This window comes from Triticum aestivum, chromosome 5D (genome assembly GCF_018294505.1).
Source record: "Triticum aestivum cultivar Chinese Spring chromosome 5D, IWGSC CS RefSeq v2.1, whole genome shotgun sequence".
Taxonomy (NCBI): domain Eukaryota; kingdom Viridiplantae; phylum Streptophyta; class Magnoliopsida; order Poales; family Poaceae; genus Triticum; species Triticum aestivum.
The window spans coordinates 58,702,712-58,718,831 of record NC_057808.1 but is presented as its reverse complement, the minus strand read 5'-3'; the positions used below and the strand labels follow the sequence as shown (position 1 = coordinate 58,718,831).

Genomic DNA, 16,120 nt, shown 5'->3' with positions numbered 1-16,120 from the left:
GGTAAGTCAAAAAAGAGGATAAGCTCCCTAGACTCCTATCCTGTTATGCGACCGCCATCCGAACCGGTTGAATATACCCCGTGCTACCATCTCCCATTGGTTGCACCCAGTAACCAAAGACTTCCTGGAGTCCGCAGGAATGAGTAAGGACCACGTACGGATTCAAGCGGAACCCTCTATTCTCTCTAAAAACGTAAACACCAAAAAATAGGAACCACCATCCATGCAGATGCTCGAGCATGCTACAAAAGAATGGAAAGCACTGCAGCTACAGAGGAATGTCGAGAAGCTTATGGCATAGAGAGTTTATAATGTAGAGAAGATCTGAAGGAAACATCGCTCAGGGGTATTTCTATAACACCACACAACGGAATCTGGGCAAAACTGAGTAGGTCTAAAAATTAGGGGTAAATATGAGTAGTGGGTTCGAGTTAGGGATAGAAATGGAATTGTCCTTTTTTCTTAAGAAGTGACAATTGAAACGTAAGCCACCGATGTTTCATCTTGTTGCTACTTCACGTAAATCCAGAATTCAAGATATGCAAAGACTAGTGATCACAATTATTTCATTGTTTTGGTACAGGCTACAGTAGCTACTTTACACTTCGTGCAGAAAGTTCTGTGCTTATTGTTACAGAGTTTGAAGTAACGGGACAGGACACAGGTAGAAACAAAGGAGTGAGAACTACTGATTCTCCCCTGGCCTATGTCTTAGCCAGAGGAAGGGGCATCCGGCTGCCGGTCAGGGAGCGCAGCTTCAAATGCAGGGTGTGTCATATACTGACCATGGAGCCTCGCGAGGGTGGGATAGTTCGACTGCGGCAAGCGCAATCATGTTCCGTTAGTTCATCAAAGATAGTGACAAGTATAGTTGTGGACTTGATAGTAAGTGAAAATGCAGTACCATGTCCGTTTGATAACGAGTCACCGCAGCAAAAATCTGGGGTGCAAGGAATACATCTGCCTGCATGTAAAGAGGATGCGGCAGTTAACTACTTAGCTGAGTCGGCTCGGGGTAGTTTACACTTGCAGTGATAGTTGTTGCACGATGATTGTTGAAATATGAATTCTATTTCATTTCAGGGGAGGGACTAGACTACAGTTACTTTCAAGGGAAAAGGGACACCTATTAATACAACAATAGATGAATCTACAGCAGAGAAAATTCATTCCAAATAATGATGTTCTTTGGTGTTCAACAGAAGAAAATAAAGAGACAAGAAATAGTAGGGTAGCATACGAACCAGTTGGACTTCATCTCCCATAGCAAACTTCCCAGCACAGCCTTTGATCATGTTCTCAACAGCTGAACCGTTGGGGGTGAAAGTGAGCACATGGTTGCATAATGAGAAAGCAGACAGAGGCAGCGAAATACCAAGTGTAAATGCAGGAAAGGAAGTTCTAAAGGAAATAATGTGAGTTTCTCAAAACATGCAAGATCACTGAATTACTTGGTGAGCAGTATTTCCAGAACAAATTTTCTGGATGGAAGTAATGCTGCAAATATAGCAGTTATAACCAAGAAAGAAGGGACATGTCTGTGAAGACAACCTGTGAAACCTCTATCAATCTGTTGTTGGACCCACGGGATGCTCTCCCCTGTTCCAACCTTTTGCTCGATAAATCTCTGTAGACAAATGAGCAATAAAACACAACAGCAAGTTAAGTATCTGTGCAATTTATAAGCATAAGCTGTCTAAATATAGAATCAACTAGTATTGCACAGCACACATGGGTACCCGTCCCTCTATGGGCCTCAGGTGCACTGGCAATCAGATTTTAGACATAGAACACACAGTGGTCGTCATATGCTTAGTAATGCATAGTCGGTACTTACCACCAAGGTGAGATTGTGAAGAGGTTGAATACCAGAACACACAATGCTTGCTATCTGCGATAAAAGTTAGTAGAGGAACATCCACATTAGTATTATGAATTGGTAACCGAAGAAAAAGTTGAACATATACAGTAAAAGTATTTTGTAGATTATACTTGGACCTGGTTATATATATGTTTCGTTTGCTCAGAGCAGGTCAGATAAAATAGATTCAGAAACTGTCTTGCTTTTTATTTACTGTGTACTTTGTGCTATGCTTTGATAATATGAATTCGAGGATGGATTTTTTGGCGGGTCAGGTAAAATAGAATAGTACTAACTAACCTGTAAGCAAACTGTATAATGATTTGAAAAACCAGATCAAAGAATAACAATTACACGATTGACTCCACACACAAAGTACTACTGAGACTGAGAGCAAAGCATGAAATACTTGTGCTGACCATGGTGAGTAAAAGGTTATCATCAATTACCTGGATATTCAGGGCCTTCTTTTTAAGGTCTTGAGGCAAAAGAGGACGTTGGGGGTACTTGTCCTCCAAATACTGTACAGCCACAACAAAGCAAGTGGTTGATAACTGATAATCGAATGGTACTGCGTAGGAGGAACACATAATTTGTAGACCCTGGGCAAGAGTGACTTGCCAATGCTATTGCGTAAGAGTCGCCGATTACTGCGTCGCCGTCGACCAAGGCAGGGACGAACTTCATAGGATTAAGCTTCATGAACTCTGTCACCCACAAAGTAACATGAATTACCTAGTGAATAGTAGGTATATTTTTACCAAACAACTGACGCAACTGCAGAGGACAGGTAGAAAGCAGACGGTGCTGTACCGGGATCAGACTGCTCGCCCTTGAGGAGGTTCACCGCCCTGTACTCATAATCGATACCTGCAGGAAATCATAATCCAGTTTACCCAACGAAATCAGAGAAACGACGAGGGCGGAGTGAGACCAGATAGGGGGGAAGAGCGAGCAGCACGCACCTTTGAGGTTGAGTGCGATGCGGACGCGGTGGGAGCAGGAGCTGCGCCAGTACGAGTACAGAATCGGCCTTGCCGCCGGCGCCTCCGCCGAAGCCATACGCAGCTCGCTCTGGTTCGTAGCCGGCAGCCAGTGAAGAAGTGGACCACGGCAGCGCTCGGTCGGGGAGCGAAGTGGGACACGGAAATAATGAAAAGGCAACTCAAGTGGGTTCGTTCACCGAACACGCAGGGCCCATGTCCGGGTCGCACTAGGCTCCCTAATTTTAGAGGACTCAATTGAGGTCTCCAATTAAAATAGAATTACCTGATTTTGACCGGGTCAACACTTTCTCAAAACTTTTTTATTCAATTCTTTTATACTATACACTATGCTTTCTAATTTTTAATCGAACTCTTCAATTTAAAATTGAGTCACTCGATTTTGACGGGGTCGACAATTTCTTAAGAAGCTCTCCCATTCATTTATTTTAATTCACTATTCTTCCCTAATTTTGAAACTCCTCAAATTCGATTGAGGTATTCAATTATGGATTTGGTTTACGATTTTGATCGGCCAATTATTTTTCAAATCAATCAGCAAAAACCGGCCTTTAAAAACATAGTGCACCCTCCACCATCCAGAAAAAGAAAATGCCACCAGGTGATACTATAGCACCAATATAGTACATGCAGCTACAGACGTAGAAATTTCCCCACATAAATATGAGTTTCTTAGCAGATAACACAGAATCACATCGAAAAAGACCCACCAAATCATCAAATAAAAAAAAAAACACACACGCCATCATCTCTCTGCCCCGCCAAACTAAATATTACATCAATTCCAAAATATAAGGGGTATTAGTTTTTTGAAAAGTCAAATTCCTTGAACTTTGACCAAGTTCAGAGACAAAAATGTCAACATCCATAATATTAAACAAAAATATGGAAATTCATTTCATGATGAATCTAATTATATCGATTTGTATTATGGATTTTGATATATTTCTCTACAAATTTGATCCAACTTAAAAAGATTTGACTTTCAAAAAATGCAATACACCTTATATTTGGAACAAAGTGGGTCATGTTTTTAAGAAACCCAACAACACTAACGGCGCGGCAAAGCGCGCCCAGCCTTTCTAGTATTTATTAAAGTTTAAGTACAAAACAAGTGTTAAACTGGGGTACACATGTAAAAAATAAAAAAGGCACGATGGGTAAAAATAAGAATATATGACTACACACATTCACATTTTACGCCCTGTACTTAATCAACTTTGAGTCGCTCCTACATCTTCCAATGGTTATCACCAGTTTGAATTGGTGCTAAGAATTCTGAACACCCAATGTTGACCAACATTGCTTATGCTATGAACTTCTTAAATTATTTTATGCTAACAAGATTTATATTATGACAAGAGGATCATGTTTTTTTTCATCTAGCTTGAAAATGGCTCGAAACAGCATCAACATCGTTAGTACTTCCTCTGTAAACAAATATAAGATATTTTAGAGGCTTGATGTAAGTAGAAACCAAGTACGAGTCAGACTCTGCAGCTCGACCACAAGCTCAAATCAAATTGAGCTCATTTGTTTTGAAAACGAGCTGAGTCAAAGCCAAATCTACAAAGCTTTGACTCCACTGGTATGCACCCCATTTGCGGGTAGAGAATGAAAGAAACTGCAAAGAAAGTATAAGCCGTTCTGATGATTAACTGAATTTAATGAGACAGTTTTTTACTATCACAATAGCTCAATTTTAATGGAATAATCAGAAATTAGGATAATTAACAAATTACTTCGTGTTAGCAAACTGAGCGTATCAATTTGTCCCTTTACAACATTTAGCGTCCAGTGATTTGTCCATCCACTACCGTGTTGCTTCGCATCGACATCGACTTCTCCGCCGTCGTGTCAGTTCCGCTGCTGCCACTGCCGCCAGCGCCGGTGACACCAGTAGACAACGTGGAACTTGAACCATCAACCAGTAGGGGCACGTACAAGAAAGTTGCCACCGGCATCCTCTCCGGTAGGGTCGGCAGAGGCTGCTCGCGCCGCAGCACACCGACGGCCTGCCTGATGGACGGCCTGAGGCTCCGGTCAGGGTGCGCGCACCAGAGCCCGACGACCATCACACGCTCCACCTCCTCGGCGTCAAACTCCCCCTCCAGCCGCGCGTCAGCGGCATCAAGAACCCTTCCCACGCCGTATGATGCCCAGACCCGCTGAGCCAGGTGGGCCATCTGCTCCTCTTCTGCCACTGCCAGAGGCCGCCTGCCGCAGGCAATCTCGAGGAGCACGACACCGAAGCTGTACACGTCCGACTCGGCGCTGGTCCGGCCGGTGGTCATGCATTCCGGGTCCATGTATCCCATCGTGCCGGCGAGCACCGTGGTGTGCGAGCCTCGGCCATGGTCAACGAGCCTGGCAAGCCCGAAGTCGCCGAGCTTGGCAGCAAAGGAGGCGTCCAGCATGATGTTGCTTGGTTTGATGTCTCTGTGCAGGACGCACTGCTCCCACTCTTGGTGAAGATACAGGAGGGCAGAGCCCAGTCCAAGCACGATCTCATGCCTGACCGGCCATGGCAGCACGGCTGCGTTCTTGCCGCCGTAGAGGTGCGTGTCAAGGCTGCCCTTGGGCATCAGCTCGTAGACAAGGAGCAGCTCGCCACCGCCGTGGCACCAGCCGATGAGCTGCACCAGGTTTCGGTGCCGGAGTCTGCTTATAATTGTCACCTCGGAAGCATACTCTTTCTTCCCTTGCTTGGAACCTTTGGATACTCTCTTGATGGCCACCTCAAGGTTCGACTCCTTGAGGTACCCTCTGTACACGGAGCCGAAACCTCCTTCCCCGAGCTTCTTCTCGTCAGAGAAGTTGTCGGTTGCGATGGCCAGCTCAACGTAGCGAAATCTCTTGGGCCCAGTCCCTTTCTCGAAGTCGTCTTCCATGGCTGGGTCGTCGCCGTCGGAGAATTTGCCATCTTCCGGCTCTTGCCCCTTTGCCTGCTTATTGGCAGTGATTGGGTGCTTTTGCCGTCGTCGGACAAGGAGACAGACCAAGACACCAACCAGAATGATCAAGAACGACACGGTACCAATGGAGCTGCCGATCAGGAGCCTTGTTCTTGAAGAAGACGATGCTTCTGTCACAGAATTCCAAGAACAATAGAGATTAATATCTCATTGGATATATATGTGAAAGAAGGCTACCCCAAACCTGCAAAGACTGACCTCCGGGCTTTGGAGACGACTGCGGCGGTGGTTCTGATGCAGGTGGAAGGGTTATCTCAAAGGGGCCGATCTGGTAGTGCACGTAGCAGCTGTATGCCTTGACGGCGCCACCGGTCTCGTTCTGGAACAGCTCCGGCAGTTTGCCGACCAAGGAGGAGAGGCACCGGCTGCACTCGCTCGCGTTGAGGTTCCTCGTGCACTGCGCCAGCCCGAACACCCGCCACGAAGCATCGTACGGTGTGCTCCCACTCGCTGCCCGCGCCAGCGACCCAGCGGCCTGTCCCGTGAGGTCGGCCATCAGCGGAAGCCACGCCCTGGCCATGGCCACCGGATCAACTAGGATGGGAGCGGTGTACTTCACGTAGAAAGGGATCTCGAGGTCGGCCGTGGATGCAAAGGGCGACACCGGGGAGTACCGGAGTATGCACGCATCGTATGCCGCGCGCACGTCCCGGCTGCCAGGGCACAAGGCCATGATCCCCGCCGGCGCTCCGGTGAGGCATTCCAGGCACTCCGCCGCGTCGTGGTCGGCATAGCACATGATGAGGGTGAAGACCTGGTCGGGAGATCCCGAGTCCCCCACAGTGCCGATGTAGAACCCGTCGTTCCTGCTGGCGGCCGCGGGGAGGGCGGCGAGGAGCTCGTCGAGGTTCTTCTTGAACTGGCTGCCATCGGTGTAGTTGCCACTGGTCGAGCAGGAAGGATGCACTGGAGCCAGGAACTTGTCCTGCTTGCCAACTGCGGCAGCGGCGCCGACGCCGAGAGATGCAACAACGGCGAGGACGAGGATGACAAACCTGGAAGCCATGGACGACGGTCAGCCGGCCAGCATGGGAGGCGCTGGTGCTTGGGATCCTAACAAAGGTAACTTCTCTGTCTTGCTCTCATTTCTAACTGTGATTAGATTATAGTACTTGTGAACCTACCTGACCAAGATTAAGCTTATGCACGCCATACTTTATATTTTGCTGGAGATGATGAAGTAGAATCTGTCCGAGGCAGATACATAATTTGGAGCTTGGGTAATGCCAAATGTCATATGAGGGGTGTTCCTCAGCCGGCTTATTTTCGGCTTACATCATGTATAGTATTTGCCCCAGTCAGTGTCAAAAATATTAGTTTTTGCCCCAGTCAGTGTCAAAAATATTAGTTTTTGCCCCAGTCACTATCCCTTTAGTGATGCCAAACTAGGCAGAAGACTCTGGGGTCTGGGGAACTAGCAATTTCAGTTCAAAGGTCTTTACCTTGTTTATCAGTTCTCCATTTCTCATGCTGCTTGATAAAAGCATATATTAGGAAAAGTGCATATATATGCTTCTCCTATATACATGTCTCCAGAACCACATGTATCTATTCCTAAATTGATTAAAACCATGTGTCATGTGAAGAAAGAAAAAGGGCTGTTAGGAATATATTGGAATATTGTATGAAAAACATACTTCTGCATATAAATGAAACAAATGCATGGCAAAAATATAATCATGGGTCATAGTACACGAAACAAATTTGCAGAATATTATACCTCAATATGTAAAGTTCCTAGTAGAGGTATCCTATAAAAGAGACATCCTTCTTTCAATTAAGAGTTCTCCATCTTCGTTAAGGACGATCCCAAAAATAGATATAACGCGAGATATTGATAACCCACCTAAAAACCTAAATATCAAACCAGAAAGATTATGAGTAAAACTATCGAAGTAGAAACAAAAATGCTTACATCATTTATTTAATTGTGGAACAGAATAAAACGACCTTGGGCAAACTAAACCAAAAGCAGGGCAAAAACAATACAAACTGCAGGACAGAGTAACGCATCTGTTAGTAGAACGGAAGATAAGGAGGCACAGTTTCTTTTATCGAAGATAAGATGAACTTGTCACTACTTCAGGAGCCTGAACAAAAAATGCAGGTCAATGAAAGCACTACTTATATCTGTATCATTGTGGTGCCTGAACTTGATAAGCAATCCTTCTGTACTGATCCTATAGGTGTCTCACACGTGCTTTAGTGGCTGGCTATGCAGTTAGAACATGCAATTGCTGACTCAATGTAGTTATACATTTCAGTTATTTTATTAAATACATATAAAAAAATAATTCTTAGACCTTTAATTGCAATTGACAGCAAGCAGTTTATCTATGTGTCCCAATGTGAATGTACAATGGAAAGTCTAAAGAAAGTTTGTTGATGCGACTGCATTCCGCCTGGCACCGCCGGCAATGAGCTCTGTAGCAAATCAGAGTGGACGCCTACAGTCACAGATTCTTTGCGCCTGTGGATGTGGGATAGTGGGTCTTGATTCAGCGGAGCCAGCTCCATGTTGTTTCAGTCCCAATCAACCTTCCTTCAGGGTGGTTTCGGTTGACTGCTGTCCCTCCAACTTCCTAGTCAATCTTTCTTCATGTTCATTTTGGTGGTCTGCCATTTCTCCATCTGCCTTGCTATGCAGCTGCTCTTCTTCTTGGGTTGTTGTTAGTAGTAGTAGTTATTTTCAGGGCACTGTTTTGTTTGAGTTGTTTCGAGGATGGAGGTCCTTTGTGCTCAGACTTTGTATGGGGTTTCTTCCCCTTCCCTTTCTATCTATTTATTCACAGGCAGTCCTCCTGCTTGGTTCGAAAAAATAGTTTATTACTAAAATTATCAGGAGCTCAATGCATTTACCACGTGAAATTCCCAAGGATTAATCCTCCAGAATTTGAACAAAAATCCCTTGCAGCAACGAGTTCTTAGCTAGCACCACAACCTCATCCAAAATTACCAAAGTAAGCAATGGAATCCTTCAGAAAAAAAATCCTATGTGATACTGTCCTAAAATTCCCAATCCTCCAAAATTCATGTGAAAGTCCATTATATCAAAGAGGCCCATCACTGGCATCATTAAATCAATCCAAAACTGAACAAAGTAATCTTTAACTGCAAGAATCAGAAGTACATCACATATGCATAATTAAGCACACGATCTAAGACTCGATTAGCTGGGTGATCTAACAGGCCCAGGTTATTCAACACTGACATCACGAAGAAGTCATGGCAATGAAGCACAACAAAAGGATGTAAATATTACTTACATATATGGGGAAGGCTTGTGTGTTCCATCCCACATCTTAAGGACTAAATTAATTCATGCATGTCCACTGCTTCTATTCTGTGAATTTCTCACGGAGGATATCCAATCCACAAAAAGAACCAAACAGGATTAGAGGTTACAATCTCTTCTTGCTTCTTGAACATCCCAAAGGGCAATCAACCGTGTGAAATATAAATTGCTTAGGTGATCAACTTCAAAATCCCTGATCATCCAGTAAATCTTCATGATTTGATCTTGCCAACTCGATGTTCAAGGAAGTGGAGAGGCTAACCTAGAGACACCCCCATATACTCTTTTTCTAATGTTGGCTACTATCCTATCTGCGGCCTGGACATCAGTTTCTTCATCATCTTTCAGCTTGTGCAACTCCTTCGGATCTTTACACTCCTTCAGAACATTGGAAACAGCCTGAGCTTTCTCCAATATTAACTTTCTCTTTTCTTTAGCATTGTCGCCTTCCTTTTCTCTGTAGCTGCCAGGCAACTTTGTAGAATGTGGTACTGAGCGCATTAGGTCGGTCAACTTCTCTTCCAGTTGAACCAAACCCAGCCGCTTGAGCTCTTTCATAAGCATCCTGTAAGTGATATACTGGGGCACGTGGCCTCTACGGAACATGTCCTCAAACTCAGCACATGCTTCCTCAAACCGATGGCTTCGACAAAGCAAATGTATCAGCATGGTGCTTGTTGCCAGATCAGACTCAAAGCGATTAGCTCTCATCTCCTTTATCATCTGCACCACTAATTCAATCCGATTAGCCTCGCACAACATCTTGACCAGGAGGTTGTAAGTGGTTTGGTCCGGCGCATAACCATTGTTGACCATCTTGTTATAAAGATTCATCCCCAGCTCAACATTGCCGGTCTTGGCGAAGAACACGAAGAAGTAATTGTATGTTTTTGCCGTTGGCAAGATGCCCCTCCCCATCATGGCCTTGAGCACACCGCTAGCCCCGGCAAGGTCTCCATATTTGCAATAAGCCAACACGAGCGAGTTGAATGTCGAGATATTAGGCGCCACCCCGTAGAGAGGAAATTTCTCGAGCAGGTTGTATGCGTCCCGAAATCGGCCGGCGTGAGCGAGGGCATGCACGATGGGGTTGCAGGTAACCACATTCGCGTGGATCCCTTCCTTCCGCATCTCGTCGAGGAGAGACAGTGCCTGGTCCGGCTGCTGCATCCGACAAACCGCCTTGATGAGAGTCCCGTATGAGACCACCGTCGGGCGCACGCCGGCCACGCGCATCTCTGCCCAGAGCTTCCCGACCTTGTCCAGCCGGCGGGCGCTGGACCAGCCGTCGAGGAGCATGTTGTAGGTCCGTTCGTCGGGCGCCAGCTCCCCCTCACGCAGGCACCGCTCGACGAGTTTGGCGGCCGGGCGCGGGTGGTCCTCCTTGCAGAGCGCCCCGACAGCCATGTTCAGGAGGGAGGTCGCGGCGGGGGAGCCGTCACCATCGACCGTGTAGCGGTCGGGGTTGTGGCGGAGGAAGTGGAAGGCGCGGAGGGCCGCGGAGGCGCGGCCGAGGCGGGCGTAGCGGCGGACGAGCGGGGCGAAGGCGGCGAGGGGAGGGGGCGGTGATGAAGGGGACTGGAAGAGGAGGAGGCGCCAGGAGGCCGCGAAGAGGCCGCGGGAGGCGAGGAGGGAGACGGCTGCGGCGGAGCCGGCCCAGCGGGCGAGCACGGGGAACGCGGACTCCGGGAGGGCGGTGAGCGACTTGCGGAGGTGCGGGAACAGGGCGGGGTCCGGGCTGATGCCGGACGCGCGGAGGCGGTCGTCGGGTTCCGCGTCGCTGAGGATAGAGACTACGGTGGCGGCGGCGGCGGCGGCGGAATCTTTGGGAGGGGCGGGAGCGGAGAGCGGGGCGGCGGCGGGCCTAGCCTGCATTTCGTTTTCGGATGTCTGAGGAGGAAGGGAGAGGTTTTCCTTTGGCCTGCCCCGGCACGACTGCGTTTTACAGGAGCCGTCCGATTACAGCATGTACGGTTAGGATGGTGCTCTGAATTCAAAACATTCCGAGTTGTTTCCTGTTGAGCGAAAGAGATCATAATTAAGATTAGTACAAAGTTAGTATAAAGTTAGGTCATCTATTTTAGAACGGAAGGAGTACATATATTATGTGCATACGAGCTGACTTCATAAAGAAAACTGGCATATGGATTAATTAAAGGAAAACTCTCTGTTTCAACTCGCTGATTAATCAGTCACGCAAACCTCCTCCGTAGCACACCACGTGCCCCACGGGCCCACCCACGCACCCGTCCACAACCTTATCTCTTACTCTGTATCTCATTCCCCCGAGCTCTTCTCCGTAGACGCATCTCGTTCCTCCGAGCTCTTCTCCGTAGACTCTTCTCTCGATCCCACCTCTCCTCTCTCTCTCACACCTCTCGATCCCATCGAATCCACCACCGTAACATGCAAAGAGCACCACGTCGGAAAGCCTCCTGCATCGTGCTGCTTCTCTCCCGCTTCCGGTGCCGCGAGACCTCATGATCCAGCGCTGTGAGGTGGCGCCGCCGGCGCTGCGATGCCATGCTGCGGGGCAGCAAGTGGTGGTGGGCGTGGTGCTAAACACAACGGCGGAGGGGCTGCAACGACACTGATGCGAGGGGCGACGGCCGCGCGATGGTCGGGTGCGTCAAGCTATTGGCGGGAGGGCGGGGCGTTGAAGCTTCACCGGAGTTGATGAAGCATCGCTGGAATTGCAACGAAGAGTCGTCGGAGCTGCAATGAAGCGCGGCGGGGGATCCGTTGAAGCTTCGCCGGAGTTGATGAAGCATCGCTGGAGTTGCAACAAAGAGTCGCCGGAGCTACAATGAAGCGTGGCGGGGGGTCCGTTGAAGCTTCGCCGGAGTTGATGAAGCACCACCAGAGTTGCAACGAAGCATCGCCGGAGCTGCATTGAAACGCGGCGGGGGAGGGGGGTCATTGAAGCTTCGCCGGAGTTGATGAAGCACCGCCGGAGTTGCAACGAAGCGTCGTCTAAGCTGCAATGAAGCGCGGTGGGGGGGTCGTTGGAGCGTGGCGGGAGGTCGTTGGAGCGTCGTCGGTGCTGCAATGGAGCGCCGCCGGACACCGTCGGTGCTGCGCGGGTGCTACCATGGAGCTGCGAGCGTGAACCGGAGAGACGAGGAGTCAATTTTCTGTTGGGTTGTGCACGTGGCCTAGCTTTCACAATGAACGGATGCACAAAGCCTCATCTAACGGCTCACGAGGAGGTTTACAACTGGCCCACGTCAGCCGGATGATTTGTAGCACCTCCCTTAATTAAAGCTTCCCTTGACATTACATAATCTCGATCACCCTTAGAGTTAGAGCTCGACTACTTCCTCTAGCACACAACGAAACACGAGTTCCATGGAACTTGAACTTTGGCCTTGCATGGTGTCGTGGAATTGTCACGGCAGATGTCCTAGTGTGAGGACTTAGTCGTGGAGCCATCGCAACGAGATTAGCTTAAAGGGGTTAATCAGGACAAAGGACACGAGGAGTTTATACTGGTTCGGCCCCTTCCGGTGAAGGTAAAGGCCTAATCCAGTTTGAGGTGGTATTGCTAGGGTTTCGATGACTAGGGAGCGAATACGCTTAACCTGGCTCTCGATCTGTTGTTTCTTGTCCCTAAACCGCCGCCGGGTCGTCCCTTTATATACACAGGTTGACGCCCCGCGGTTCACAGAGTCCCGGCCGGCTCATAAACGTGTCCGGCTCGGTATCTACTCTTTCCTATCTTACAATACAAGTCATACACTTATGGCGGTTTACATCTATGGGCCCTAACCCGTCTCTGGGCTTTGGGCCTTCTTATTAAGTTTCCTTCGTAAGTCGCCATCTGCTATGTCTTCCTGGGCTGCAATACTGGTAAATCATCATGAGTATAACCCGACCCCTCCTGGGCGGTTTATACTCAATAGTTATATCCCCAACATTAGGCCCCAGGTTGATTTGAACTTGTTCATGTCAATCTTCAACACTTAGAAAAATTCCTTCTCCATTACCTTCGCGAAGATTATAACTCGCCATGACATCATCTTCTGGAATCATGATAACCCGCTGTGAGATCACCTGCCATTAATTTTACACAGAGCCAAAATCTTTTAATGTATCTCCTTTATCTTTAATGAGTCTCCGACAATCGAGGCGTCTGCGCGTTTACAGATCCGTTTTTGACCTCCTCGATTCCCGCGCTTGCCACTTATCCATTCACCTTATAAATAGGACCGGGGGTCCCTTTCACTTCCCCCCTATGCCTCTTTGTCTCGTCTTCTTCCTTGCGACGCCCTAGCGCTCGAGCTCAGCCGCCGTCGTCAACCCTCGCCTCTGCTTCATCAACGGCCGCTGCATCAACCTGTTCGGACCAGATTCTACTCACGCGCCTCCGCCGCTCAACAGGCTCGGTAAGTTCTTCCTCCTCCCCTCCGTAGATCTCACTAGGGTTCGAACGAACTCATAGAAGCTCAGTGCTGTTCTTCACCGTAGCATGAATAGCGGATTCAAACTTGATATTTTCCTGTGTGGCAATGGCCGTAGCCCTTTTTTCCCATCAGATCATCTCTTTTTTAGATAGAAAATCCAATCTGGAACTTCATAAACTGTTCAAGCACCAATATTTAGGTCTGAATATATTGTCATTTTCTGACACATGGTAGATCCGAAATTGTGATATCAATCTGTGAAAGCTGTTTTTCATCACTTAGCCATTTTCCAACTTCAGATCTATGCTTTCAATATCTGTGTAGGCGGTTTAACTCAGAAAATAATAACCCGCTAGGTACCATTAGTCCCCTCTTAAACCGCCAATAGCTCATCTCTGCAACTTGATAACACCAATCTCCGGTTTAACACTTTTGCATGCTTCAGCACCTTTCTGCCTTTTAACCTTTAGCGGATTAATCATGAATCTTAAACCGGCACAAACCTTCTTTCAGGTTATCGAATAAATGGCCAAGTCCTTTTATGCCTGCAACTGGGTTCAATCCTGGGTTTTAGAAGAAAGGCTGAACGGTTTTGTTGCCACTAGCGCTTTAGCCAAAAAGGAAGTCATCCACTGGAGATTCCCTGGTCCGGAAATCCCCCTGAACCCAAGGAAGGGGAAGTGGTCATCTTTGCTGATCATCTGAGTTGAGGATTTAGCCCTCCCGGATCAAAAAAATTTCGTGATGTGCTTCATTTCCTCCAACTTCACCCTCAAGATATTGGATCGAACTCCGTATCCAATATTTGCAATTTTCAAGTGTTCTGTGAAGCTTACTTGCAAGAGGAGCCCACGGTCGAACTATTCAGAGATTTCTATTATTTAAACCGCCCTACAGAATTTGTGGACGGGCCCAATACTGAACTTGGCGGGGTGTCAATCCAAAAGAGGAAAGATGTCAGCTTCCCTCATGCTAACCATCATAGCCATCCCAAAGACTAGAATCAAACTTGGTTCTATTGCCGAGACACATCTCCAGCTGGTGAGAATCCTCTGCCGGGTTACCGTGCTCACCGGCTTAGTAGTACGCATCCGCTCCCCCAAAGGCTCAGTGCAAAGGAACGAGCCAAATATGCGCCACAGCTCTCAAAGCTCAGAACCTTTGTGGTAAACGATTTAACAGGTGTTGATTTCGTCCGTTGCTGGGTGTCCTGGAGTATTTTACCTTTAAGCCGCCGCTCCGGTTTAATGTGTGAATATACAGGGGACTTGAAAGATCCTCAACGCCACATTGACATTCAGCTAACTAACACTGAAGTTACTGAAGCTGTCAAGAAAATGCTGGATATACCGGTGGCCGAGTGCAGCAAAACAGGACTTAGTCCTTTCTGTGCTACAAATAAACCGCCAGCTGTAAGAACTGCTCAACTCCTGCTTACTCCATATTCTTAATACTCCCTTATGATCTTTTCAACTTTTAACAGGGTGATGATCCATTCTAGAAAAGGAAGCCGCGGGATAAACCGACCAAGACAGCTCGCCCCAAGACCAAGGTCCACAAGAAGTCCGCCAAGAAGAACCGCCGAGTTGAATATTGACGATGACAACGATAATCCGGAGTCAGAGGTAGAACTTGATTCACTTGGCTCTTTTTTCATGCATCTCATTGACAATGATTGTTATCAGGACGACGCGGAGGCTAGCCACGCAAGTGACGCAGAGGTAATTATTCTCCCATCCGGTTCAGAACCTCTGCCACACAGAAAACCCGACGAACAAGCCGGAAAGTAAGATTTTCTCACCCCCTAGCTCACTTGGATCCAAACTTTCTTTTGAAGAAACAGCAACACGAAGCTCGCCGCACAACCCGGCATAGCGGCCATGTGGTAACTTCTTCCGGTTTATCGAACACTCCGGTTCGTAAACGCCGCCCAGAGGTCTCTTACACTTCTGACACATGTTATCCCAAGGCGGGTTATTTCCGACAACCTCTTAATCCGTCTGATTCAAATTATCAGGGAACTTCTCATTCTTCCTCTGGCGAGTCAACAGGAACACAAATTCCAACCCTCAAAACTGTTCCTGGGTGAGCACATTTAATTGACCCTTTATACCTTATGCTTGATCATTATACTAACCTGTTTCTTGCGTCTTATTTTCAGAGCCAAGGCTAGACCGAGCAAGAAGGCCAAACCAAATAATCCGGTTAATGACTCCAATCCATCTGAACCGAAAGGACTCCGGAACCTTCAAATCCAAATACTGAAGCTATTCTTGATGATCCGCCACCGCAAGATCATGAAATTGAAGTTGAACATATGGAAGTCGATCCGATGATTAATGCTGATAAATGATACGTCTCCAACGTATCTATAATTTTTTATTGTTCCATGCTATTATATTATCTGTTTTGGATGTTAATGGGCTTTACTTTACACTTTTATATTATTTTTGGGACTAACCTATTAACCCAGAGCCCAGTGCCAGTGCCAGTTCCTGTTTTTTCCCTTGTTTCAGTGTTTCGAAGAAAAGAATATCAAACGGAGTCCAAACGGAATGAAACCTTCGGGAGAGTTATTTTCG

General features: G+C 47.5%; 3 protein-coding genes across 5 annotated transcripts; all 3 read right to left on the bottom strand.

Moving 5' to 3' along the window:
* Positions 1-538: 538 nt before the first annotated feature.
* LOC123119439 (glutathione S-transferase zeta class) lies at positions 539-3,090 on the bottom strand. 2 transcript variants are annotated; one of them, XM_044539245.1, is made up of 9 exons: positions 2,827-3,090; positions 2,675-2,731; positions 2,483-2,568; positions 2,311-2,382; positions 1,838-1,891; positions 1,552-1,627; positions 1,245-1,306; positions 905-964; positions 539-816 (listed from the first exon to the last, which is right to left on the bottom strand). In XM_044539245.1, the coding sequence occupies exons 1-9, from the start codon at positions 2,921-2,923 to the stop codon at positions 712-714; spliced, it is 669 nt and encodes a 222-aa protein (XP_044395180.1). In that variant the 5' UTR covers positions 2,924-3,090; the 3' UTR covers positions 539-711. The 2 variants fall into 2 exon arrangements, with proteins under 2 accessions (XP_044395180.1, XP_044395181.1); XM_044539246.1 differs by lacking the exon at positions 1,838-1,891.
* Positions 3,091-3,795: 705 nt separating this feature from the next.
* LOC123119437 (L-type lectin-domain containing receptor kinase IX.1) lies at positions 3,796-9,195 on the bottom strand. 2 transcript variants are annotated; one of them, XM_044539241.1, is made up of 5 exons: positions 9,107-9,125; positions 7,561-7,694; positions 6,965-7,394; positions 6,039-6,835; positions 3,796-5,950 (listed from the first exon to the last, which is right to left on the bottom strand). In XM_044539241.1, exons 3-5 carry the CDS (start codon positions 6,991-6,993, stop codon positions 4,653-4,655), a joined length of 2,124 nt encoding a protein of 707 aa, XP_044395176.1. In that variant the 5' UTR covers positions 6,994-7,394; positions 7,561-7,694; positions 9,107-9,125; the 3' UTR covers positions 3,796-4,652. The 2 variants fall into 2 exon arrangements, with proteins under 2 accessions (XP_044395176.1, XP_044395177.1); XM_044539242.1 differs by lacking the exon at positions 6,965-7,394 and having other exon boundaries at positions 9,107-9,195.
* On the bottom strand, positions 9,180-11,033 carry LOC123119438 (pentatricopeptide repeat-containing protein At5g11310, mitochondrial). Its single transcript, XM_044539244.1, has one exon. The coding sequence runs from the start codon at positions 11,008-11,010 to the stop codon at positions 9,376-9,378; it is 1,635 nt and encodes a 544-aa protein (XP_044395179.1). The 5' UTR covers positions 11,011-11,033; the 3' UTR covers positions 9,180-9,375.
* Between the last annotated feature and the right edge of the window lie 5,087 nt (positions 11,034-16,120).

Excerpts from the sequence above, each read along its gene's own strand:
- LOC123119439 (XM_044539245.1), bottom strand. The coding sequence starts at position 2,923 with ATGGCTTCGGCGGAGGCGCCGGCGGCAAGGCCGATTCTGTACTCGTAC. Across the intron at positions 2,383-2,482 it reads ACTCTTACGCAATAGCATTG|TATTTGGAGGACAAGTACCC; the intron begins GCAAGTCACTCT and ends GTGGCTGTACAG. Across the intron at positions 817-904 it reads CTCGTTATCAAACGGACATG|TCGAACTATCCCACCCTCGC; the intron begins GTACTGCATTTT and ends CGCTTGCCGCAG.
- LOC123119438 (XM_044539244.1), bottom strand. The coding sequence starts at position 11,010 with ATGCAGGCTAGGCCCGCCGCCGCCCCGCTCTCCGCTCCCGCCCCTCCC.
- LOC123119437 (XM_044539241.1), bottom strand. The coding sequence starts at position 6,993 with ATGGCGTGCATAAGCTTAATCTTGGTCAG. Across the intron at positions 6,836-6,964 it reads ATAAGCTTAATCTTGGTCAG|GTTTGTCATCCTCGTCCTCG; the intron begins GTAGGTTCACAA and ends CATGGCTTCCAG. Across the intron at positions 5,951-6,038 it reads GTCGTCTCCAAAGCCCGGAG|AAGCATCGTCTTCTTCAAGA; the intron begins GTCAGTCTTTGC and ends ATTCTGTGACAG.